This window comes from Anser brachyrhynchus (genome assembly GCF_964034855.1).
Source record: "Anser brachyrhynchus genome assembly, chromosome: 2".
NCBI lineage: Eukaryota > Metazoa > Chordata > Aves > Anseriformes > Anatidae > Anser > Anser brachyrhynchus.
The window spans coordinates 96,898,807-96,925,679 of NC_137695.1; the positions used below are offsets into that span (position 1 = coordinate 96,898,807).

Below are 26,873 nucleotides of genomic sequence, written 5' to 3' on the forward strand. Positions count from 1 at the left end.
TTTCATCCAGGAGGAATTGGACTGTAACTTATTTCACAAGCTCTCACTGAATTATAGCTATTAATTATCTCTAACAAACTTTGAACCACTGATCCAACAATGAGGAATGCTTACCCCCAAACTGAGCACCGATGCCAAGCAATTTTCTGTCTCATGTTATGTGGTTTTGTATATTAGAATTAGCATATTCTAAGAAGATACTCCTACTAATCAATATTTACACACTTTGAGTACAGAACAAAAAGGGCCATGTGCAGTATTTTTGTTTGTAAATCTAGAAACTTAAAGGCAAGGGATATAAGTGGCTGCACTTGTGTCAAAGCTAGCAAAGCTGATATACACAATCTGTGGATCTGACCCTTACACCACAGCACAAAGAACACAGTGCAGACCTACTATTGGCTGTGAGAGAATGTGGGACAAAAACTAGCACAGAATTAGATTCCAAGCAGGATTTAACATGTTTTACAGACAGCAGTTACCTCAACCTGTATACTTAGAGCTGTAAAAAGTGAAAATATCAATGCATTTTATTGCTTTCATATTCTATCATCACGTGATGACATACACATTTGAAGATACACTCTTTTCTGCTTGTGCTCTTGCAGAATAAGGGCTTGTTTGTTTTTGTTGTTGCAGATTTTGTGGCAATGCTGTAGCCTGAGTTAGAAATACAAAAAATATCTTCTATCGTGAATGTAAATTGCAGTGCTAGACCAAGGGCTAATTTCATAACTGGGGTAATATTGACAAAGACAGGGATGTTACACTTTGAAAAAAATCTCTGCTGCTAGGTGTTCATGCAAGTGATATATGATCACAGAAACCAGAGAAGTAAAACAATGGGTGGAGCAGTGTCCTGGAGGTCCTGTAAATTAATCAAGGAGCCCAATTTCTCATTCCCTGTGAACCAAAATCTCTGCAAATTTTGATTAAAAAAGTGACATTGGATTCTGTCTTTCAGTTGTTTTTTTTCAGCCTGATAAATCCTCAAAACCAATTGCTAATGCTCTATGCCCCTGTGAAATCAAAGTCATTTTCAAAGGGATTGCTGAGTTCAATCACCCTCTTCAGAAGTCAGTGTTTATTCTGATCAGAGGTTGAAATTTCTTCAAAAGAGCAAGGATACAGCAATCAGACTTATTCAATCTTTCCTTCTCAACAAAAAGTGGAAAGGGGAGGAAACAAAGATACACTGTTTTGACTAGCACAATATCCTTTGTGGAACAAAGACAACTGAGAGCTTAAAAGGTTAAAGGTTGCCATGAGCAATTTTGACAGATTTTAGAAGACAGAAGAAAGTAGACATGTTCTTTCTAACTTGTGAAAATGTGAAGGAGAAATACATGTTTGCTTTCTTGGACTTCATCCTATTCACATAAAAGTCAATGGTAAAAGGTGCATCTTTATCAGCACAAATGCCCTTGCATCTGCTTTCACTACCTTCAGAGATTCAAACCTTGAAAAATTTGTTTTATGAGCATGGAATCTTCTCAGCCTCTTACCCAGTACATTATCAGTAGCAGAAATTCATTTTTTTTCTATTCAGTCCTGTCTATTTAATTTTAATAGAAATTACCCATAAAGGCATTTATCAACTTAACATCAATGAGACAGAAACCCATAACATTCATTTCTATTTCAATTTTAACTGACTTCAACACCTGTAACTGTATTAGTGGGAATAGGAAGTTGCAATCCTCCAGTGAATGTGACCACTTCAGTATACACACACTGGGTCATGTAAAAATGTTTGCAACCAGGAGCTACCCTGCACCTTACTCCATCAATTCATGACAACATCCATCTCTCCCTGTCCTCATAACAGAATAATGTCCTAAGTATAACTTGTAAAATGAGACTATACGGACTTTTTATTCATTAATTCTTTCTACTCATGTCTGCTCTATCCCATGCAGAGTCACAAAATCAAGTTCAGCTTGGAAAGAACCTGTCAAGGTCATCTAATCCAAACCACATGTTCAAACAGCTCAGCTAGAGCAGGCTGTCCAGAATGGTGCCCACTTGGGTTTTTGAACATGTTCAAAGATTGCAACTTCACAACCTCTCAGGTAAACCTGTGCCAGCACTTGGCCACCCTCACTGTGTTCTCCTGTGGTCAGACTGAATTTCCTGGTTTTTAATTTACACCCATTGCCTATTGTCCTTTCACTGGACACCACTGAAAAGAGACTGGCTCTGTCTTCTTTACACCCTCCCAACAGGTATTTATACATATTTATAAGATCTCCCCATGACCCTTCTCTTCTGCAGGCTAAAGGGTCCCAGCTGTCTCAGCCTTTCCTCATATGAAAGATGCTCCAGTCCCTTTATCAGCTTCACAGCCGTCTGCTGGACTCACTCTAGTAAGTCTGTATCTTGCCCAACAGGACCAGGGCACATGAATGTGAGACTTCTTCTAAGTGTCTGAACATCTACTTCATCTTCCTGCTTAGCAGATATTTAATAGACACCCACTACAAAAGTACCCCTACTGATCTGCCTGCTAATTCCGCCTGTACACTCATGGCTCTGGAAAACAATTTTTTCTGATAAAAACTCTTTAATACTTCAAAATATTTTACCTCAGGTGTATCAATCACTGGCAATTGCTCTATGTACTGGAGATAGTCTTCAACTGTTTTCCCTTTTGGAATAATATAATCTTTGTAGAAACAAAATTTGTCACTAAACATATGCTCTCCAAACCATACTCTTGCAAATGTATTCAGCAGTGCTTTGTCAAGGTCATCAGTTACGCGGCCACCGTACTGTACTTCCCCAAGCATATAGCGAACGCAGCTCCAGTTCACTCCACGTTTAATGTCCATGTCATCCAAATGATTCTGAACAAATTGCACACTGGCTGTGAAGTCTGCCTGATTAAATTCATAAGGAATATTCCAGCCCAGTGGACCAAACTTTCTTCTTTCCTGTAAGACAGACAGAATTAAAGGTAAAAGGCAGATACTAATTCTGGAGAAAAGACTGAGTGCAGAAAAATACATGAAATATGCTGGGCTGTATTCCACCACCAAAAAAAAAAAAAAAAAATCACTTAATGCATACAAGGCCAAATGCTTGATTAATTATCTAGTACTTAAATATTTCTTCATTTATTATCATCAGTAGACAGAGATGAGCAAAAAAAGAGGAATATAAACATTTTCACAGAGAAAATACCCTCTTTTTTAAGTGCAGTGAATCTGTGAGTCTAGAACTGTATTTTTTTAATTTCAAAAATGAAGGTGCTGTTTTAGGAAAGGATGTCCAAAATCCATCAGCCATGACTATTTTTTGTGGTTCTTTTATGGACATTCATACCAGTGAAGCCCCTGCACGTGCAGACAGAAAAAGCTGCTTCATTTAGAGATGCAGCTAGCAGTATGTGGATATTAGAGCAGTATCTAATATTCTTAATTACCTCCAAAAAGATGATCCAAAGGCAAGCACACCACAGGCTGCCACTTGGACCACAATGGATCAGAGCATGGATGCCATAAAATTAAATTAACTAGGTAACAAACATAAACTAAGGATGCTGAAAAATCTGTCAAGAGAACAATGAAAAGTTGTGGTTAATCCATCAAGCACTTTCTTTAATAGAACTCCTGAACAGCAAGACCCAGAACCATCTTCCACCTTCATTTCCTCCTGTAGGTTTCAGTGAAGGAAGGATTTATATTTACCTCGTCACCCCTTCTCATTTTGAAAGCAGTAGTTTCTAGACTAGGGTCTTCCTCTCCAAGCTGTAAATTTCTTTAATGTGCTTTTATGGTTTAAAGTATTAGTACAAACCAGTTAGTTAAAAGATAGATCACACAGTCATGCCCAAAGACTTTAACAGAAGAGTAATCTAACTGTTAATTGGTTGACTGTCCTTTTTGACTCTGAAATACCATCCGTGTTGGAGGGACAAGAACAACATGTGCAGACAGGTGCAGTAATAGAGGCGTGTTTTCTTTCTTATTCTGTTTATATTAATTTGCCAATATAGGCTTTACATATAGATATGTTTTTCATTACTAACATATTAATTAACAAATGAAACGTGGCTTCATGACAGAAGAATAAGAAACAATTTGAAACCTGAACAGTTGTGTGAAGAAATGCTACAGCATATAGCAGTGGTTTCCACTGTGGCATGTTGCTCACTTCTAGGTGATCCTGAGTAATAGCAGAGTATGTTCGTTTTAAGCTAGCTTTCACACCTGGAAAATAAGTATAAAAATGTTATATATTAGCAAAAAAATGTATGGAATTGATAACTCCAACTTCTGCTAAGGAGGATTCACTCCTCCAATTTACATTATTATCTTATATATAGCTATATATAGCTTCAAATAATCCCTCTGAATCAATTATCTGTTCAGCTGGTCATACCAGGCAAAGTTCAACTACATTTTGTTTCATGTAGAAGATGACAGACCGGAGATTATATTAAATTCTGGAATCCAGAAGGAATTGCACTTAAGTAACCATATTCCAAATGTCAGCAGTAACAACTGAATAATAAACATAACTATTCAACGACTGACAAAGACACCTAACATGTCAAATGAAACTGCACATCCAGTAGTCTGTATTTCAATATTTACATATAAAATGAAATTTGGTTCTACCAAAGATAATTTATTTAGATTCCATTCCTACAGCAATCTCAAAATTCTGTATGCAGCTTCTTAAACTGGCACCAAGTAGATGAGGTAAGATCCTAAATTCATAGTGGAAATATTAATACTTGGGGAGGTTTGTTGGAGCACTGAAGCTTCATATACCGGGAACAGATTCAGGCAGATGTTACTGACAAAATTTCAGCTTCCATGGAATATGTAAATAGCAGATGCTTTCTGGCAGTGTTACTGAAGCATAGTCTCTCCATTGCCAGACAACACCAAGCGTGAGTTACTCACACCAGGTCTGTCTTATGATACCTTCCACCTAATAAGCTTAACACAAGACTAAAAAGATAGATTTCAAGTGCAGTAAATAGAATGGCCAAGTCACTGTACTTCTTGTGATACAAGAGGAGACTTTTTGCTTCTTTCCTATTTCACAAAGATCCTGCAGAACAATATTCAAGGAAACACATTTTCAACATATTATTAGAATAAAGCTCCAGAATCAAGAGGAATTCATCAAGCAAAGAATCTTATCACATCATGTTACCAGTGTAGCAGGACAGTATCAGAACACTAAAACTGTTTATATTTAATCTTGACTTAAATTTTACCCCAGGCATATTTCTGTTATTAAGAGCAAGTTGTAAATAAGCTATAGTATGGATTAGAACACTGCTTCTTGGCATTATAGGGTGTTGTCATTTGATAGATTTGATTTGTGATTTGAATGATAAGGAGGGATCACAGTGCAACTAAAATAAAATAATGAATAAAAAAGGGTGAATAAAAAAGGCTGAATAAAAAAGGGTGGAAGAGAAGAGAAAGAGGTAAGAAATTTTTATCAGGAGACTGCTCTTGAAGGTGAAGTATATACACGGAAAGCGTCTTCTACAGCAATCAAACACTGTAGAAATCTTACTAAAGTGCAAAGGAGGATGAATACTGAAAGTAAGAGTTTTAAATGACTGAGGGATTAAATTTGACCTTGGATAAAAATTCTCAGCTCCTACAGACTTCATTAACTGAAATCAGTGGTAAAACACACATATAAATGAAGGGCAAATTAATGTGTTACAGTCAAAAATGAGAGAGTTAAAAGAGTGTCAGACTTAAGGATTTCTTTCTGCCAGAGTCCAAAATACAAATACAGCCTTCCCTCATCATACACAATGAGCAGACATAAGGCAGTATAGTAAAGTTTCTTCTATAAATACATAAATGACATCTGCAGATAGCAACATAATTTGGGTAAGAGAGCGGCAGTCAACAGCAGGACAGCAATAGGTTACAGACTACTTAAAAAAACTGGCTGTTTTCGTATCACACAGAATCACACCAAACAGGTGAGGCAAGGAAGGAGCCTCTGGTGGTCACCTTCCCCAACACCCCTTCTCAAAGCTGGATCAACTCCAGCTGATCATTCAGCACCTTATCTAGGTGGGTTTTGAAGATGGAGTCTCTAAAACTCTCTGCACAAGCTGTTCCAGTATTTGACCACCCTCACACTGGGTTAATTATTTTTCTAATGCTGAACTGGAATTTCCTGGCTTTCCACTTAAGTCCATCGCCTTTCCTTCTTTCACTTGGCACCGATGTCTTGCAGTTTTCCTTACTCCTTCCCATCATGCATTTATATGCAATGATAAGATGCCTCCTGACCCTTCTCTCCTCAAAGTTAAACAATCATAACTCCCTCAGCCTTTCCTTATCTGCTCCAATCCCTTCAGTATCTTTGTGGCGCCTCACTGACCTTATTCCAGTATGTCCATGTTTTTCTTGTGCTGGGAAGGCCAAACCTGGAGAGACCACTTCAGGTATTCTCTCAGCATGGGCTGAGTAGAGAAGTATCACCTCCCACCACCTTCCAGAAATGATCTCCTTAATGCAGCCCAGGGTGCTGCAGGCCATCTTTGCTCCAAGGGCATATTGCTGGCCCATGTTCCACTTGATGTCCATCAGGAGCTCCAGGCCCTTTTATGCAAAGCTGCTTTAGCAGCTGGTCAGCCCCATTGTGTGCGGTTGTATGGATTTCTTTCTCCCCAGGCGGAGTACTTGGCATTTCTCTGTGTTGAGTTCAGCAGATTCCTGTCAGCCCATTTCTCCAGCCTGTCAAGCTCCCACTGAACAACAACATGACCATCTGGTGTATCAACCCCTTCTTCCCACTTTGTCTCATCTATAAACTTGCTGAGGCTGCACTCTTTCCCATTGTCCAGGTTATTAATTAAAAGTATAAACATTTTATTTTAAGCATTTATATATATATATAAATTACATATTAAATTTTAAACATTTAAATAATTTAAAACATTGTTGACCCTAATATTGATCCCTAGGGTACATCACTAGTGACTGCTCTCCAGCTGGATTTGTGCAGCTGACCAAAACCCTTTGAGCTTGGCATTTCATACAGTTATCAGTCTACTTCATTGTCCAGTTACGTAATCCCTACTTCATTAGTGTGTCTGTAAGGTTGTTATGGGAAGCCGTGTCAAAAGCCTTTTTCAAGTCAAGATAAAAAACACTGTTTGCTGTCCCTCATCCATTAAACCAATCACCTCATCATAGAATGCCAGCAGGTTGCCTACTAGTTTCAAAGATTAGTAAGTAATCAATGGCTTACAGTTTTCTGGCAGCCAGAAAAAGAGGAAAAGTACACCAGGAACAGATATTGTTCAGTATGTTCATCAGTTTCTTGAATAAGGAGATAAAGGGCAACCTCAACAAATTTGCAGACAATACTAAAATAGAAAGAGTAGCTGATATACCAAATGGCAGAGCAGCAGTCCAGAGGAATCTGTATAAAGTTGAAGACTTGGCCAACAGAACCTGCATGAAGTTCAACAACAACTGTGGCAGACTAACTCCATGCACTTGCACAAGCTGGGATCCAACTGGCCGAGTCCTACTGGTAAGCACCTCAGGGTTATTGCAGATGCCAGGATGACTACAAGACAAAATAGCACTCTCCTAGCCAATAAGACAAACCAGATAGTAGGCAGCCTTAGAAGGAGCATAGCCAGAAGATTAAAGGAAGTTCTTATCACTTTTTCCTTAGGGTCAGGCTTCCCCTCAGACACAACATCCACTTTCGGCATACAAGAGAAATGGGAGAAGCCTATAAATGTGGTGGGGTGCTGAAAGTGCATGACCTACAAAAATAGGTATGCAAAAAACAGCTTAAACTGTGAACACTGAAAAGCTGCAGATAACTGTGTGTACATATGTGGGACAGTGACAGTCCAAAACTGAAATTTTAAACTCTAAAGCATAAACCTTTTACTTGGCAGCTGTAACTGGTACAGGCTACAAAAATTGGCTGAGTCAGAATGATGTAAGTCACAACTACCAGTCAGGAGGCTGATCACACATTGTGCCTCTGTTCATAGACTATTACAGTTAGGAAAACTGAAGACTTAACAGTGCAGAAAAGCACAAAAAGAACATGCTAGCCAAAGAAAACATCCCAGAAGTAGGTCAAGGTCCCAGAGATGGAGGAGACATATGAAGACAAATATCAGAGGATGCCCAGGGACCTTGGCCAGTAATGTTCAAGACTGGTAGCTGCATGCAGCTACACAGCATGAAACCAGCATGCCTTCCTGCTGACTTTCTCTCTGACCTTCCTGGACCAGCTGTGATATCTGTGATGGGAGGGGAAGTCAAGACCAAATTAGTGCAATGCTGTGTGGCTGTGGGAGCATGAAAAAGTGTCTAAAATAATCATGTTGCCTAAAAGCCCTAATTTCACTGGTTCTTAAGTAAACCCCAGTATCCAGATCTACCATGGTTTATTATTTACTGTCTTGCAGTGACAGAGGCTAAGGGGTGATTCAGTAACTACTCACAAATACTTGAAGGACAGTAACAAAGATGCTGGGATCAGACTCTTCTCAGCAGTGCCAGATGACGTAACAAGATGCAACAGCCACAGCTACATACTGCAACTAGGAAGGGTTAGGTTGAATGTTCAGAAGAGCCCTTCCATTTCCTTACCCAGTAGAGCATAGGATCAGTTCTTCTCTGCATCTTTGGCTGGGTTTAACAGGATGGCATGAAAAGAGTGATGGCATGCACTAAGCATGCACTAAAGGACCGCTGACATGATCCACAGGGTCTACCCAAACAACAAAATCACTATCAATTTCTGTTACAAAACAAATCCATTTTCTCCCTGGAAGGGTCATGCTTTATACATTGCAAGAGTGACTAACATAGTGCTGTACTTAGCTAATGAAACAACAGAGAATAAAGACTAAAACATTGCACAGATTACAGTGATACAGAGGAGAAATAAAATCAAGCTCCCCCCCCCCCAGCTTAGACCCCTCCAAAAAAGCATGTTTTCCTACCTTGAGGTGGTTCATTAGTAAATTTGATAGATGACTGCAAAAGATTAATAGGAAACTCTGGGTGAGCCTCTGTAGTGATCCAGGTCCTGAAACCTTCATTCATAGTTTCTGTTGTGGTGATGGTGTCCATTAATTCACTAAGAAACTCTAAGCCAAGGTGGCAGTTCTGTAGAAGAAGCCATCCTCCGTCTTGCATGCACTGATTTAACAGGCGCCTTGCATGGACTTCTTGGCCCTGACCCATTGAAATGGCACGACAGGGAATGTTCTGGAAGGAAAAAAGAAAGCTTTTTTTTTTTTTCTTATTTTTTTTTATCGTAGCGGATTAGCCACATGATTTACTGCTTCTGTAAGCCAGTATGTAGTGACACTGTGCCACAAAGAAAACCTCTCAAATCAGTGGAGATTAGTTATACTAAAACAGAGTAAGCAAAAGAGTACAAAGCTCCAAGTGCAGTCATTCAGAAAAACAGAAGATGAAAAAAGCCCTCAAAAGGGGATCTGAAAAAGACAAACTGATCAGGTTGCTATCAGGACCATACAAGTCCAAGGGTAATATGCAGGCAAAACTCCCTCTTCCTTATAGTTCTTACTGTTCTTGTTAAATAAGCAGTCCCCTGGCTTAGGTTGGCTGCCTGATTCCCAACAGGGAAAAAACAGAATTGTCAAGCCCAGTTGAGTATATTAGTCCATATACATTGTAGGTACAGATGAAGCTGTGGGCAAAGAACTGATGAAAAGACAGAGTTGAGTTTCATGGACAGTTTCCTGCTCCAGACCTAGAGCTGACTATCTCTTCTGCTGTGAGCCATGAGCTGCATAAAGACCTATCAATCTGGGCCTATCTTCAACTAGCTAAAAGCTGCAAAAGTTAACTTTAAGTTTTCCTTCTAGGAACTCTCTGTTGCTGTGAAACCAAAAAGAAAGAAAGTCAGACAGTCCTAAACAGTGTGGATGAGGCTGTGAGAGAGAAAGCTTAACCATATGAACACAAGCTGGCAGGTCACTTGACCTTACAGTCAGAGAACAGGCCCTGACCTGATTTTATTTAATAGTATAAATGCAGCTACTGCATATGATCCTCCACATCCTGGCAAAAGATTTAAGAAGAAGAAAACACCAAAGATCAGAAAAGCTATATCCTTCTCTCAGATCAGTGAAAACTGAAAATGCAGCTAAAAGAAGAGAAGCTAAATAACCTGAAAGAAGCAAAGCTGAATAAGCTGTGGAGTTGGCCATGTGCTGAAGGAGCAAAAACTTTATCTGTTCTAAGGAGAAGTATCTGAGTATAGCTAGCACTTCTCTAAGTCAGACACTACAACTACCCCTGCAGACTGCATAGATATTCAGCTGGTTCAGTATTGCCTAACAAAGCATATGCTCATAACTTGCTCTTCTCAGCAATGTTACCTCTCAAATGTACAATCAGTAGATGTTATAGAAACATCAAGAGAAGGAAAAAATATTTTTTCATTATGGATTGTCCTCATTTTACTCCTTTTGAAATAATTGTATCAAAATATCTGCCTACAGAATATTTCTGTAAATAGTGAATTGAGACCAACATATGTGTCATCTTAATGCACCATGCAGATGAAAATACTATAATTTTAGTTACCTCAACTGTCCCAGACAGGTCTGCTGAAGGTCCCAAAACTAAGAAACAAACTGTATAATAATTAAAATATGTGTTTTTAATAATGTTATAATGCTAGATAAGATTAATTTCATTTTAATTCAGAGTGTTGAATTCCAGCAGGGGTAGAAATTCATAGGGGGCAGAAATCCAGCTAGTTTTAAGACAGTTTGCCTGCTTTATAAAGAAGTCTATATAGCTCAGTAGTCACAAATACTGTTTCAATTTCTTGTGGAGACATCCGAACAATAAAATGTTAGGGTGAAAAATACATTCTTGTCATGAATTTGAACATTGCCAACTGCAAATGATTGATTTATATTGCTAATATATTTAGGGGTGCCATTAGTACGCCATGCATGAATAAACCAGGTAATCTCTTTGGCACCTTTGCAGCCTGACTTCTTGTTGTTCTATACACTCTTCCTTAAAACATGAAAGTATTTTAAAACTACTCACTGCAATATACTTTTGGAATGACAGCAAAACCTGATTTTTTTTAACAGTCAGCCGCAGAGCACCTTCTATCTTTGAGCACTTTCCTAAACTAACTAAGGTCTAGCTTAAGATTTGATGGAATGGGAGAGTTTTGTTCCCCCAGTTGTAAGAATGACTAAGTGACTGGCTGACTTCAAGTGACTCTGTTAGGAGGTTAGCATCCTTTGCCCCCTTGTATGGCCAGTGGGATTGAAATACTCAGCTCTTGGATGCAAGTCAGAGTTACAGCTCAATCATGTACTCTGAAATGCTTTCAAAGGAGCCACTCTTTCTCTTTATTGATTACAGAAACTAATTCCTATTGGAGACAGTGTAAGGAACTACCTACGAGTCCATTTATGTTGATCGGCCAAACAGGTGACAGAAAACACTATCATAAAGCTGACACTCAAATTTGTATTCGTATTATAAGCCATGAAAGAAAATAGGAATCCAATCTGAACCAGCTAATGCATTTACATGGACTCAAGGATACCTTTGATTTTGCAAGACGTTCTATATTTTCAGTGGGGTCAGACCCCACTGATAAAAAGCATGTCAAAGGTGTTCGACAGTCACTTTCTGTCCACATTGCTTCCATCTCAAGAATAAATCCTTCTGCATATTTCATGCCCAGGGATTCTGCAATGTAGTGTCGAGCCTAAAAACAAACAAACAAACAAAAACACAAGTTACCAAAAAAAAATATATATATATATAGATATAGATATATACACACTTTATTTTTTTATTTGCCAATAATCATTGATGTGGAATTTACCAATATCTACACACTGGATGACAAGAACTTTTTAAACTTTTATTTTCAACTTTAACAAAAGAAAAGTTACAGTCCTACAGGTTGCAACTATTGAAATTCTCAGGTAGCAAACTTCAAAGAAACAAAAGAATTCTGTTCACACAGCAGCCATTCTGTGAACTTTGTTGTTTGAGTATGCTAAATGTTTTTTTAAAAAGAACTACAGAAATCCATGCAAAATAGATCCACTGTTGGCGCTGAGGACAACCAAAATGTTGCTCCTGAATTACTGATTGCTAAAGCTTGGTAGAATGCTTATAGCAGCCCCATTCTTAGCTCTTCCATGAATGTATTGTTGGCACTGGCTCTACAGGACAGCAGACTAGACAGATCTTTCAACTGACTCAGTTAGAGTCTTCCACAGATTTGCTGGAAATGCAAACAGAATTCTCCTGCCTGATGGCTACCCAATTCAAGTCCCACACTGAGTATCTGTTTCTACAGAATATAAACACAGCTCGGACTTTATACTTAAAGGTCTCAGTCTTCCTTATGCCTCTATTTTCCTCTTTGCATGGACATTTTGTAAAAGGATTTCTAAGCTATCCTGGTGTATAAAAGACTTTTCTGAGAGCCATGATTCTCCAACTGTGTGAACTACTAGCACAGATTCTGAGGAGCATTACAGAGAGAAACACCCAAGATCAAAGGGGACTGAGGAAGATGTCAGCTCCAAAAAAAAAATACATCAATCAATACACTTTCCACTATTAAGTGTGACTTCTGCCCTAGTTAAGAGAGGTAAAACCTTATAATGTTTGGGGAAAGTAGGAAAAGAAAGAAAGAAAATAATAACAAAATATATAATAACAAAAAGAAAGAAAGAAAAAAAATAATAAAAATATAATAATAATAATAAGAAAGAAAATAATAACAAAAAAGATCTCCTTTTTCCTCAACAATTAAAACAATTACACTTTTTGAAATTACTGTTCAGAGACATTCTGTCTCAAAGATGGTTGTTGCAAGACAATATAAGTATTGATGGATAAGCAGCAGCAGCTTTATTATTTTGGTCTGTTTAAATTGTGGTAAGTGGAGTTCCCATACTTCTTTCCTTTGCCAGCTACAGAATAGGAAGGGAAGAAGGATGGATCCCCCATGGAACTTGTTGAAGAAGAGTTCCCTGAAAAAAATGGTGTCCCCTAAATACAACATGGATGCTATCACAATGTCTAATGTGTAAAGTTGAGATATGGAAGAAAATCAGAAGTACTACTTTTCAGTGCAGCTGAAGATTGAAAAAAAAAATTGAAAATAAGATATACTGATAGGTTCGAACATCTCATAAACCTATATGGAAAAGAAAATTGAAATATCTCATCCTGTTGAGAAACTGATATTCCATTACAGTTTCTCTTACTGTATCTGCAATGAGACAGTCTTAATTATTACTTCCTCAGCATGGAGCTACAGGTAAGTAAACAGTTCAGCTATTTTATTGCAACTGTCATCAACGTGAGCTGTTCTCTTTCCACTTCTTGTGTGAAGAAATAGGGATGCATCTTTTAATTCTCTGGACAAATGTAATTGCTTCACAAGTTTCATGGCTCCACTTAAGAAATACCACACAAAAAGACTGGCATTCTTACACATCAAGTACAATGTTTTGTTACAACTACATAAATTAAATATTTCTTTCATGTATATTAGAAGGACCTCAAAAATCTTTCTCATTTTCAAAATACTTCATTCTACAACAAATATTATGATAAAAACAAAGTCAGAGGACAGAAGTTTAGAACTAGTAGTTCTACAGGAGACACCATATAGCATAAACACTGTATGAAAGCTTATCTTACTTGGGCAACAGTATGATCAGGGCACCAGCTACGGACAAGGAGTAGTTTACGGAATTGATCCAGTAAGCTGTCATACCCATCAGGAATAACAGCTTTTTCAGGTGCTTCTGCATCGAACCAAGCTTTCCAAGCCTTCTCATTCCTAACAACTTGCACCAGAAGCTGACTAAAAGGGTCCAAGCTAGACAACTGCACAAGGTTGAGCCATGTCACATCAAGGATCCACTTTTTTGGTTTTGGTTCCACGGAATTCAGATCCAAACTGGCACCTCCTGCAAAGCAAAAAAGCATCGTATAGGAAAAAAAATAAAATTGATAAAAGAGAAAAAAATAACAAGTAATCAAAAATATTGATTTTTGTTATTTAGGGAGTAAAAATCTTTGCAAACCAAGACATGGAGATCTATGGTGTGCATAAAGGAATTATTTAACAAAGACGGATTGGGGTCATAAATGATGAATGGTCTCAGTGCCTCCCGAAGTTGATATCCCAGTATTTTTTGAGCTTCTTTTTATCCATCTGTAGAGTTGGAGTAATACTTTCCCAGCAGAAAGATTACTCAAACCCAAGCATTCAGACCAGATGTGGAAATGACCTATGGTTAGCCCAGTCCCCCTTCATCTAGACTACAGAACAAGAAAGCACACCATGCACCCATTTCCAGAACTGTGTAACTTCAACAACCTCTCAGCTCACACACCACTCCAGCACTGTGCCCATTTGCACCTCTTATGCAGCCAAGCCACAGCTGAATATTAAACTGGTGTTCGCAAAACAAGCTGATATATTTAGATGGCAAGTACGCTGTCGAACTTATGTTGGTATGTGATTGTGCTTATCTTGGAGACAGTGAAATCCACCTCCACCAGAACTTTATAAATTTTACCAAAACTTTTCTTTGTCATTGTGTCTTAGCAGTGACATGCAGAGGCAGCATAATGTAGTGGAGCTGACATATAACAATGTTTTACAATATGTAACAAATTTCCACTTTTTTATGCTGACACTTTAATATACAGAGTTCTAATGCATTCATATGCCTGCTCGCCAGCAATAAAAAGAGATTTTTTCTGACTGTCTCCAAGCTCACAGATGAAGGTATGTGGGAACTGAAAAAGAGGTACACAGGAGAAAATCACCCAGCCTCTTACAAAGTAATGTTTTTTTCTGTTATCCAATGCAAAACAGTTAAATAGCCTTATAACTGATCTTAGCATTATTTTGACAATGAATAATCTATACTGTTCATTTTGTTAAATTTATATTGTAAACCTCTGTTGTGCAATATACATGCATTCATTCACCGGTTAAAAATCATCGCTTCTACTGGATACAATATATTGCTATTGTAAGCAGTGCAAAATCTGAATTAGGCAGTTCACAGTCATATGTAAATAGAGCAGATTTTAAAGAGAAATTACCTTTGATCAGTGTTTCAAACTCATTGTGCGAAATTTTCTTGGCCTGCAAGTCAATCTTCAGTGCCAGAAGCAATGTAAACAGGAATCTATGATTTTCATACAGCCCTCGAACTGTATACTTGAAGACTTCATAGGTGAGATGCTCAATTACATATAGTACCCTTTTTGCTGTGATCTGAGATTTCTGAGATCTTTCCACTGATAGATCAAAAATGCCAAGGAATTGCCGTAAGGATGTTTGGTACATGACATTAACCAAGCTCATTTCCACAATTAGGAAATAAAGGATGCTACCACGACCAGCAACAGGCCGATACTCTTCACGTGCAGTGTTGATTTTCACCTCTGTCTCCGCTGCTACACTTAATTTTTCACTGACCTTAAAATTAATTGAAAAGACCATGCAGATTAAGTCACGTCACTTTTGATTTATACTGCACAAGCAAAACTAAAAGGTCTTGATTAAGATCACATTTGTATTTTTAGTCAAGCTTTGCTTCAATCGGTGTTCTAACAGAGGCATTGTGTCTTCATGTGTTCGCTTGCAAGGTATGTCTGGAATATGCGACCGTATCCAGGTAATAGTTTAATTCTGCAATATTTTTATGATGAAAAATGGTAATGTTTCTACCATTTATTTGTAAGAAGTCAGATGCTACATAGCAACTCTAAATGGAAAAACAAAACCAAAAAAAAGGATCTTCCTACAGATAATCTTTACATTTACAAAATGTATCTGCAATGTACTCAATATTCACCTCTTCTGCTGTTGTTTTAGTGATTCTTAGGACTTCTATCAGAGACTCATCTTCAACCAAAGAGCCCTCTGTACTGGTTAGACGAAAGAGTAGATTATCTTCAAGTTCCTGCATTTTCCTCTTGTTAGATGTCACTTCCTCCATCAGTTTGACTCTTTCTGCCTCCAGTTCCTGTATTCAGAAAATCAGAAATGTTCATTAGAATATTTGAGATTAATTCAAAGAAAGATGCCTTAAATGACACAGAAAACATGATTTCATGTATGATAGATTGCAGGGTTTCCTGCTTTTTCTGTAGTATATAACATTTCTGTATTTTAAAGCAATTTATGTCTACTACATTTGTTTGACCGATGCAGCACACTGAGGAGTGAAAAAGCATTTGAATTGCCCCAAAAAAGCTTCTTCGTGGTAAGATGCATAAAGCACTGAAACTAGTTTCCAATGGGAAATGATAAGAGTCATATTACATTAAGTACTTAAAATTAAATCAGACAAAGGACTGAAAAATGCATCCTATGGACCGATTTTACATTTTTAGGGAAATTGACTGGATGACCTTTTCCTTTTCTAATTTCTATTATCCTGTGACTTTGTAAGATACACTCCCCTACTGCTTAGAAGATAGGAAATACTACAACAATTATTATCTATGTGATGTGGAATTTTTATTCTATTTCTACAAGACAGGCAATGGCAAGTGAACAATGACAGACAAGTCAACACAATGCCAAGTGAAATGAAGCATTTATATTGCACAGTCCAACACAGCTCAGAGACACCCTTGCCGGGTACCTTTATTTAATCAATCGAGTCAACCTTTCTGTAAGGAAAAGGCAGTTAATAATACCAGTCTACCTACACCTATGGCTTCAGTTTATTTTCATTCTTGACAATGTGCCAAGTTAGATAAAAAGAAGATGTACACAGTTATAGAGTACAGGAGAGGCTCTCTTGTATTTCAAAGGAGGAGTGACAAATTTATTCACTCTCACAAACTTCTTATTTGGAAACTGTTCATAATATATTCTAGGGCTATATTATGTACCTCTGTGGAAGCTACAAATAAACATGTCCTAAAAGAAGAGAATGATTTAAGCTTCAGTCATTCAGATTCAGTTTCCACATTTTCTCCTCTTTCATTAACACAAACAAGATTAGAACATGCATTTAAGTACATACTTAAATTCTATTTATGGACAAGTTTATCTTAAGCACAGACACCCCACCCATTCTATTTGTAAGCCTTTAAAGTGTGTCTTTCAGAAAATAAGCAAATATATCAGGTGACAGGCTTTTTGTTATTTAGGGAGTAAAAACTTTAAAGCTGAGAATAATAAATACTTCTTTGATCATATATGCCGTTGATGACTACAACAGTCTTTAAGAATGCCTTGGCTCCTTTAATCTATTACTTTAGCTCAGTGATCAGAAATTTGTCTTCTTGTTTGTAACAGAGAACTTGTTTTTCAGATTCTCTGTTAATGCTCTGTCTTGTCTTTGAACTAAATTTATCAGAGGTCCATCAGCTTTGGCTATCTGTGGCAGGACATTTTTCTGTTACTGAGACAGAAGAGACAGAACAACCGTGATTTCTTCATATCTGCTAAATGAATAGGTTAATAAATGTGGATCACCAGTAACCATGTCCCTGTGCAGCAACCAGTGCTAATACTAAACAGGTATTACCCTTGCAGTTCCCTTCAGCTGATGCATAGCACATCCAGTGCTATTCATCCAGAATATTTTTCAGAAGAATAGTTTTTTTTTTCCCAAAATGCAATCTAGGTGTTACTACATACATTCAATAAGAATGCTGTACTAGATTTGTCTAGGAAAAACAATAACAAACAACAACAACAAAATTCACAGAGGGTCTCTGTGTGAAGGGAAACTAAAGGGTACTCATACCACTTTTTATTTGAGATTTTAAAAGTAGAACTGCTTATATGCAGGCCATGAGAAAGCACTTTCACTTCTGTCTTGAGAAGAGGGATTTAAACCGCTGTCTCTCATCAGAGGTCTATAATCACCATGCTACAAGTAGCTTAGCTGGGCTACTCCCAGACACTCCTGTTGATGCTGTTCAATTTTACTTACATAGACATCTACTGGAGTAAAGATTAAAAGTTTTACACCCTGAGCACTTGTCCCACGCTGCCTGTGGATAGCTTTTCCTCATTACCTGCTGTTGTAACTTTCTCAGTTTTCATGAAACAATTCACAGGAAGTTTGGGCATAGCAATGACTTTCTCGCCTCTGGTTGGGACCATCAGGCTGAAGGAAAGTCTCTTAGGCTTGTCTGTACGTCAGAAAATGCTTGTATGAACAAAAGGGAAAGATGTTGGTTGGAGAAAGTGACAGCACCACTAAAGCACACTGTCTAGAACATGCTCTTGCAAAGTGGAAGGAGGAGGAATGAATTCCCTTAGGTGGGGAATGGCTCTCACATAAGCAAGCCTGTCTGTGTTATTTACTGGAAGCAGCAGCTCTGCTAACCTATACCTTAATCTTTGTTACTTTCCTCACAAAAGTGCAGTTATGAAATGTTCCATTTGAAATAAATAAGCTGTTCAATTTGCTACGAAATGCAACTTCTTTGCTTTCACTTTAATGAGAAAAGAAACAAATATTTCATTTTAGTGTAATTGAACAATACAATTTATTGGTTGACTGCCACAGTATAAAAAAAATAAAAGATTAAAAAACTTGTCCCCAGTGCCTGTAATGAATTGACTTCTAAGTTTTTGGATAACTAGGCTGTTAAATTAGATCACACAAAAAGAAGTAAGAACAATTTAAGAATAGGAATCACATTATTTTGGAGGATGGATGTCTCAGATTTTGTATTTTGAAATAAAACTTCTGAGAAACACCTGGGAGATTTTCTTCCTCACATTTTGCTTACAAAAAATCAATGGAAATTTTAGTAGGAGCAGGGTCAAGTCAGTGCTGAAGACTCCTTAAAAATTTCATATCTCCTTGCACACTAGACCATGGCTGGCAAAAGTAGTATGAGTTCATAAGCATTTTTTCATCTAATTCAAATTAAGTTTAAAAAAAGAATTCAGAAATAAAAGAGTTTTCTGACTGAACAAGGAGCATTTGCTATACATAAAGGAATAAAGATGCTTCATATATGTCATGTATATGCCTGTGATGCATTATTAATGAATAATTTTCTTTTTTCTCTTTCCAAGGCCAGATCTTAAAACAAATGTTTGTTGAGGTCTCCCCATTCAATTAAAAAACAGCTCCACATTATCCTTCAGCAAAAACACAGAAAAATAAACTTAAATGCACATTTTTGTTCTTGCATTTAATTTCAGCCAAGACATAAAATATATATATTCACGGTGCAAATACTGAACAATTCTTCCCTCTAAACAAATATTGCAAATTACTAGATACCTGTTTTTCCGTGAGGATGACACGGCCAAGGAGCTGATCTTCCAACCCTTTCATAGTAACAGTAAAGTCAATCACTGTTGTTCTTGCACTAATTTCTGGAGTATATGCAGGATTAGCCAATTTTGTTGTCATATAAAGAGTAAACCCCTTCATCACATCCACCTCTTTGTCACCTACTTTCACCTGAAAATAAAAAAAGACTCAATTTTCAAAAGTAATTTCATCAGTGAAAAATAGATACGATCTTTTTAAAAAAAAAAAAAAAAAATTTACACTTTTAAAACTTTCTGCTTAAGGGGAACAAACAAGAAAACTCAGTAGTTCATTGCTGATCTTTTTAAGTATTGCAGAAATGTGAATCTCTACATCATCCAGACTATCAGATACCCGACATCTGTCCTACTGTCTTTTTACTTTCATGTTCACGATTCATCTTACTTTGTGTGATGAACCAGATTTTATGAAGTTTTTTTCCAGGATGTTATCTAGAGCAGGATCAAGTTCCTCTCCAACATCTTCTATTAACAAAGGTCGGCCAAGGGACAGGCTGTCTTCTATATGACTTCTGAAGAACTTGTGGTTCATAGCTGTAACCTAGGAAGGTTGGTTCACAATATAGCATGCATTTGCAAACACAAAGAAAACAGCACAAAATGTGTTGCAGTATTCAGGAAGAATATTCCTCCTGGGATATCTACACAAATGATTACATTCTAGGGAGCAATACTTGCCTCTTCTGAAATGAATGGAAGTTTTGCTTTAAGCTTAACAGAACAGAGGATCACACTTCCTGTTTTTCTTCCCTGTTGTCTGTATATTTAGTTATCAGTCTATCTATCTAATTACTGTAGCATCTTAATACCTTTTAAGTATTAATGGATTTATGTTCAAAACACTAATGTGAAGCAGGTAAATACTTATAGGGTTCAGTCAGGAACCAATCTTACAATCTCGTATCAGATATTGAATTTCCAATAAAGTTTCTATTTCACAATATCAAGTCTTAAAGTTACTAAAAATCACATAGACTCTTTATCATTTATTTATAGTTAATAATTGTAAGATATACCTTTGAGATGAGTACTGGATAGCCTTTCCAAGCATCTGTTATCCCATGATTTTTTAATATTTTTTTTTAACCAGAAAACAAGCTAGGATAGACATGCTTTTTAAAATAAAGTACCTGTCTTGAAGGGAATACTCTTCGAAAAAGGTATAATTACAATATCTAGAGGCAAATTACATGGGTTTAAAACAGTGTATTATTTAAAAATTGGTTCTATATTCCACCACTATGTACTTTTAGCTTTGTTGTAACATAGGCATACTTGTTTCAACCAAAACAGTGCAATTTTAGTCCAAATGAAACTGAGGGATGAAGTTAGTGTCTGACTGACCAGGAATATAACCCTAACAAGACCACAGCAAAATACAATATGCCAGATGTATAGGCATAATCTAAACACTTGGATATTTAGATTCTTGACATAACCCTGCTCCTCCTGGACTTTACAGGGGGAGAATTCAGATTCTTCCAACACAGCTGGCAGCTGAAACAAGATGTCTAAAAGCTCATTGCTGGCTGAATTTTCATCAAAAAAAAAAAACTTCCTCTGTATCTAGAGGTTGCACGTGTGTGTATTCAAAGTCACATAAATTTTGAGAGTACCCTTCAGGACTCACAGATTTCATATGCTGTATACTTGTGCATAGTGACCACAAGGCAAGCCTGGTAGACACTATTCTGTTACCATCACCTATAGCGTACAAAAAGTATGAATAGGGGAAAGAAGAAATCTGCCAGTCTTTGCATTGGTGAATATGCAATTACTGGACCAGAAAACGGAGGCTCAATGATGTCCATAAGTGTGTGCCAGCAAGTGGCTAAAGCAGCCACCTGGAAGGTAGGCAAAACAGGCTCAATGTCACTTTAGGGAGGGAACTGAAGTTGCAGCTGGAAGGACGCTTTAAACTACTGGGGGAAAAGGTACAACATGGTAGAAAGAGTCAGTACAGGTCTCTAACTCAGGGAGAGTTACTGTTGTCTCTCCTGCCCTAAGCTTGGCAGCTCTCTGAAATCCTGAGTAGGAGATGCAAGTCTCGAGAGCAGTGGAATAAGAGATACATTATTCTGTCTATTATTTCCTGTTCAGAAATAATATTCACGTGAGCTTTTCTTGACCTAGTTTTTGGGGGCCAAAGTAAGGTCTAATGTAATTTAGAGGAAGCCATGTAATCTACCGTAAGACAATAGGTTTCACGCAGTCACAAACTGCCTGAATCATTTTGTGACTAAAATTCTCATGTTTTAGGAGAGCTTTTTCTTTCATATTTTTAATAAAGACATCTATTTTTTCAAGATCTTTGAATATTCTCTATTATTTTTTCTCTCTTCTCAGGTAATACTTCCTGTTGCTAGCTATGTTTCTATACCATTTTGTGAGCATGTTCTATCTACCAGAAAATGCATTTAATACGGGATTGAATGCTGGGCCTTTCTTAAGGGTGGTAGAAAATATAAGTATAGGCCCAGCCATGGAAGGTTAAAGATTTAACTCATGACATCACCATGATGTAAACAGCTCTCTGGATATTCCCGTTCTTACCATCTTTCTCATTTTTTTCCTTATCCACCACTCTCATTTTGAGTAAAGGTAGTATACCAGGGTATTCACGTGATAATCTACAGTTGTAGGAAAGATTTTATACTTTAACAACTAAGTCTTTAGTATCATGCTTGATCTGGTCTGAAAATATATTATATTTCTAGATCTTTATCATGATCCATCTTATCTTTATTGGCATAATAAAGTGTGGAGGGTAGGCTGATTGTAAGGAAAAAAAAAAAACGTTTTGAATAAATAGAAGACAGAGATCCCAAGCAGGATGCACTGCTAGACAGAAACTGAGAAAGGTGGATAAAATAAGCAATACATATTTTTATCACATGCATGTAGTCATCGAGATGCAGCTGAAATTTGGACTCTGTGTTTGATATGCCTCAAATATCACCAGATTTCCATTCTGCCTCAGGCTGCCATGCTCCTTTTCTAATTCCTCCCTTTTTCTTTTCCCTATTGTCATCTGAAAATGCTCACCCTAAAGTGTTATACCCATGTGGCATTGATTGTTTGATACTCTCTGGTCTTAGTTTTGCAAGTCATTTACTTTTCCCCTATATTTCTCTTTCTCTATGAAAAGTAATTTAAAAAATAATCATAAAAATACATATTACATAACAGATAATACCAATTTTCTCCTGAAACTATCTCTCTGGGAAACATCAAAGCAGTACAAGTTATTTCACCCTGATACAGATAGGTCACAGATTTTGCATCAGTCTTATTTTAATTTCTGTCTAGCCGTATACCAGAAACATCAGATTCAAATTATCGTAACACATGGGCAAAATAAGATGGAAAAATAGTTTGCATTGCTAACTATGACATGAAAGAACAGACACATAAAAATTTTAAATGAAGTATTTACCTGGAGTCCATTATTCTTTTCCTTATTTTTAATCCAGCTCTTTCCTTGACTTTGTGGATCAATCAGCAAAGGATATCTAGATGCTTTGGTGACAATGATGCCATTCTGAATTGAAAGGTCATCATTTGGAAGACCCTGGAGGTTCCATTCACCAACAGTAGCATTGTCAACAAGCATACCAGTAATATTCAGGTCCTAACAGAAAATACGTAATGACAAAATTACTAGCAGTTAGAGGAGTTAAACTAAAATGTTGGACGGAAGGCTTGCATTCTTATTCTGATCACAATGCATGGTAGAATGTTTTTGGTAGTTACTGTTTATCTTTCTTCAAAGATCAGTGACTAAACCTTTGAAGTGGGGTAATAGTGAAAGCGAATTCTGTTCAAGCTTTGAGGGTCTATTAATTCTTAAAAGACATGAATGGCACCATAGAAAGGGACCAATAGCATTGGAGAAACTCTGAAGCCAGTTCAATATCTAATGACAAGTTCATTTTGGTGTTGGCAAACTCTTTTCTTGCTAGGCTGAAGGCCTAGGAAGGCTTGTCTCTGTCAGAAGAGCTTCATACTGCTATAAAGTTGTAAAGTGCCTTCCAGCCATGTACACGAGTATGGGATGGCTTGTGGGTGGACTGAGAGGAGAAAGAGGATATATGTTATGGACTTGAACCATGGGCTATCGTGGAAAGTTACTGTTGCTATGGTCAGAACTCTTCCCAACTCATGTATTTTCCTAAAGTTTGATTGCCCCTGATGACCAACCTGCTTTATTTTATTCACTAGGAACAGTGACTGGCCTCTCAAGAACGTGTATGTGAGGAAAACAGTGCCTAAAATCATAAGTCAAGCTCTTTAAAATAAAAAAATAAAAAATAAATAATAACAATAATAAATTTGTGAGTTTAAAAAGAATAAAATTGAATGATTTTTATTTGCTCCTTTCACTTTTCACTCAAGAATTCTAATTTTTTAACCTTTCTCTACAAACATGTCTAAAAAGAAACAAAAAGCCTGGGAATCTTACAAAAATCACATAATTTAGCAGCTGATGCCTAAGACAAGATTTCAAATATTGTAAGACTTGTGATAATCACAAGTTAGTAATATCAGTGGTTACAAGACTCAAAAGCTTTTTTACCTCTTTGATTTTTTTTTTCTCTTATTATTGAAGAATTCGAATTAAGGAGCACAAGCCATTTTCAGAAGACAGAAACTTTAAGAATCCAGTTTCCAGTTGTGAAAAGGACAGTAGAGAATTTAATAGCCAAAATTTTCAGCAATCAGAACCTAAAGCCATATAAGCCATATTTAGTTCCTAAAGCAGATGAGTAGGGTCCAAAAAGCTTTTACTTTCTTTTTTATTAGTAGTAGTATTTTTTTTTACTGCAGGAGGAAGTTTCAGACTCTGAAACTTATTTAAACGCCTAACTACAAAGACAGATAGCTAATTTTAAACAGCTCTCTAAATTGTTATGCCTAAATGACTCATACACCCACAACCAGTTAGTCTGTGACAAAGTAAGGCAGATGTCAAGCCTTTTGCTTGAACTGCAAAGCTGCTTTCTTTCCTGTGGTGTGAAGTACCAAGAGAAGCCCATCTGCTGCTTTTTGTGAGTACTTAATTCACTGGAAAAAAAAATTAAAACACTATTCCATACACTGTCATTGAAATCATAGTCCTGTCCTTAACAACAGCTATCTAAACAGAATGGTAATTACGGTTTGAAACACGTTAATTATGACATTCTGTATCTAGTCTGTCTATATGAGAAAAGCAGATACATTAGCAGCACAGAAACAATCAAAAAGTATTCCTCAAATTTTGAAGGCTGCATCTTAGTGGTAATGTAGTCAGAACATCTTCTTACAGAGGCAAAAATTCGGTTTGTTCTTTCTTTCTCTGTAAGGATATTTTACATCCAAGTTCTCATCCTTAAATGGCAAGAATCTTGACAGATATTCCCCAAGGTAAGTAGCTTTTAAGAACATTATGTACAGAGTTTAAGAAAGAGCCTCCTTGGGATAAATGTATGTAGGGGAACTCCCATACCACGCTGGTGAAGAATGTTGCCTGAGACTGCACTGTTACCAGTACTTTATTAATAAATCCATCCAGGCCTTACATACTACTTTTCATCAGGAGCTCTCAGAAAGCTTTGCTGGGTAGGTCAGAATCATTAATCTTCATACATCATACTATATACTGGACTGGGCTGTGAGGTTCACTCTGCCAAGTCAAGGTCAATCACTGTTACGAGAAGCACTATCCACTGTGTTTTCAGTGTCAAATCCCCCAAGAACCTGAAAAGAAGATGCAACAGAAATAGGGATCTACCTTCAACTTTTTCACAATGATGGAGCCATGTGTGTACACATGTTGCTCACTTATTCCCAGCAATTTCCAGCAGCACCTGCTCTTTCAAAAGTTTTGAGAGCTGAGGACAGAAGCCTTTTGGGCTCAATGCCTCCATTCCTGTACTTAGAGTAGGAGAGATTCCCTGAACTATTTCTTGCCCTTCACTGCTGGAGAAAATGTACACAGGAATTGAGAAAACCAGGTGGAAGGGGACAGAGATTAGTCAGAAAGACAGTTTTGATTATTATGGTTAAAATTCTTTCTTCCACATGAATCTATCTTCCAGTTCTGAGGAAGAATATTAGACAGACCTCCACAATGTCATGGAGTAGGAACAAGGCTAGTGCAAACATATGTACCAGAAGAACTGCCAGATCTTGCACTCTTGGGACAGACGGTTGGCAAAGGAAAGAACAAGGTTCATGTAAAGGAACCTGTCCTGTATCATAGTCCCTTCACAGAGGTTGCTCACTTCATTAAAGGTAGTACATGATGTGTTCAGGGAACTGAAGCTGCATGGTGGGACATCACCTCAGATGCAATTTAGGCCACCACTGCCCACACAGACTTCAGCCAGTTGAGGAGCAACTGTAATAAACTCACAGAGAACAGCCTTACTGGTGACAAATCTACACGGATTAAACAGTTGGAGAAAGATGAAATGGTAAAACCAAGCTTTTAAAAATGCAGTGGTATTTATTTTATATTTTTTTTTCTGTTTTTAGCTTAATCATTTCAACAAGACATTTCAAATGAAACTGAATTAAATGGTGTGGGGAGACAGCAGAGGGTGTGACAGAAAGGCATTAATTGCTAATACATGGGTGTGCAGAGGTAATATTTCCTGATTCAAAACTTATAATAGTCTGTGCTATAACTGGGTGTAAGAGTATTTTTTATGTCAATCAAGAGTTTAGCTATACTAAAACTAAAAGTGAAGTGCGAAGCTTGAAAAAAGAAAAAAATGTTTCCATTTTACAGATATTTTTCTAGCAAATTAGATTATTAAAATGTTGTACTTAAGAAAGCCTAAATGAAAATAATGGAACTTTCTATTTCTATTTCTACTAGTTTGTTGTGCTTATGATTTTACATATTAAGAATAGTATGTTAAAGAATTTCTGATGTAGTCTGTCAGTAATATGAAATATATGAAAAAAGCCTTTCATCCAAATTACCCTTTCTATTTCAAATTCACAGTTCAGAGTGAAAAATGGACATCTAGAGAGAGAACAGATTTTTAGTGGCAGCATGTCAGATTGTAGGTGGTAGAAGGGGAAAAAGTATAAATCTTGCTGTGCCCCTGGAAGTTGGTTGGGGTGTAACTCCCAGCCAGATGAGAAGCCGCAGACCAATCTCTCCACCTCTGTACCATCCTGTGGGCCTAACATGGGAGGCTGCATGGAAAATTCTATGGGCACGGCAATACCAGTTTTGGGGTGATATTCTCAAACAAATATTCACAAATTATTCATTATAAGGTGATGACTTAAAACATTGAGGGAGATGGGTATAACTGGTGTTTTCTTCCATATAATTATTTTCTACTTTCAGTAAATGCTAGATGTAGCTGATTTGCTTTACTTTATGACTGAAATCATGGACACAACATAGTATTTGTGAAAAACACCAACTATAGGGGAAAAATCTGACTACTTGATGGAACCCCTTATATTAAGGTAAATCTCTTCTAATCTGGTACATTTGTCCTCATTTCCCATGTTAT

General features: G+C 37.1%; 1 protein-coding gene across 6 annotated transcripts in view; it reads right to left on the reverse strand.

Annotated features, from left to right (window-relative positions):
* Positions 1-26,873, reverse strand: part of LOC308189364 (dynein axonemal heavy chain 5-like) — a 155,269-nt gene that overhangs the window by 27,394 nt on the left and 101,002 nt on the right. For all 6 annotated transcript variants that reach the window (XM_080579329.1, XM_080579331.1, XM_080579330.1 and 3 more), the window contains 10 exons: positions 22,790-22,984; positions 19,739-19,894; positions 19,301-19,483; positions 15,890-16,060; positions 15,132-15,510; positions 13,710-13,981; positions 11,584-11,748; positions 8,975-9,242; positions 4,090-4,211; positions 2,586-2,933 (listed from right to left, as the gene is read on the reverse strand). In XM_080579329.1, coding sequence (XP_080435455.1) covers positions 2,586-2,933; positions 4,090-4,211; positions 8,975-9,242; positions 11,584-11,748; positions 13,710-13,981; positions 15,132-15,510; positions 15,890-16,060; positions 19,301-19,483; positions 19,739-19,894; positions 22,790-22,984 — 2,259 coding nt within the window. The remainder of the gene's footprint in view (positions 1-2,585; positions 2,934-4,089; positions 4,212-8,974; positions 9,243-11,583; positions 11,749-13,709; positions 13,982-15,131; positions 15,511-15,889; positions 16,061-19,300; positions 19,484-19,738; positions 19,895-22,789; positions 22,985-26,873) is intronic.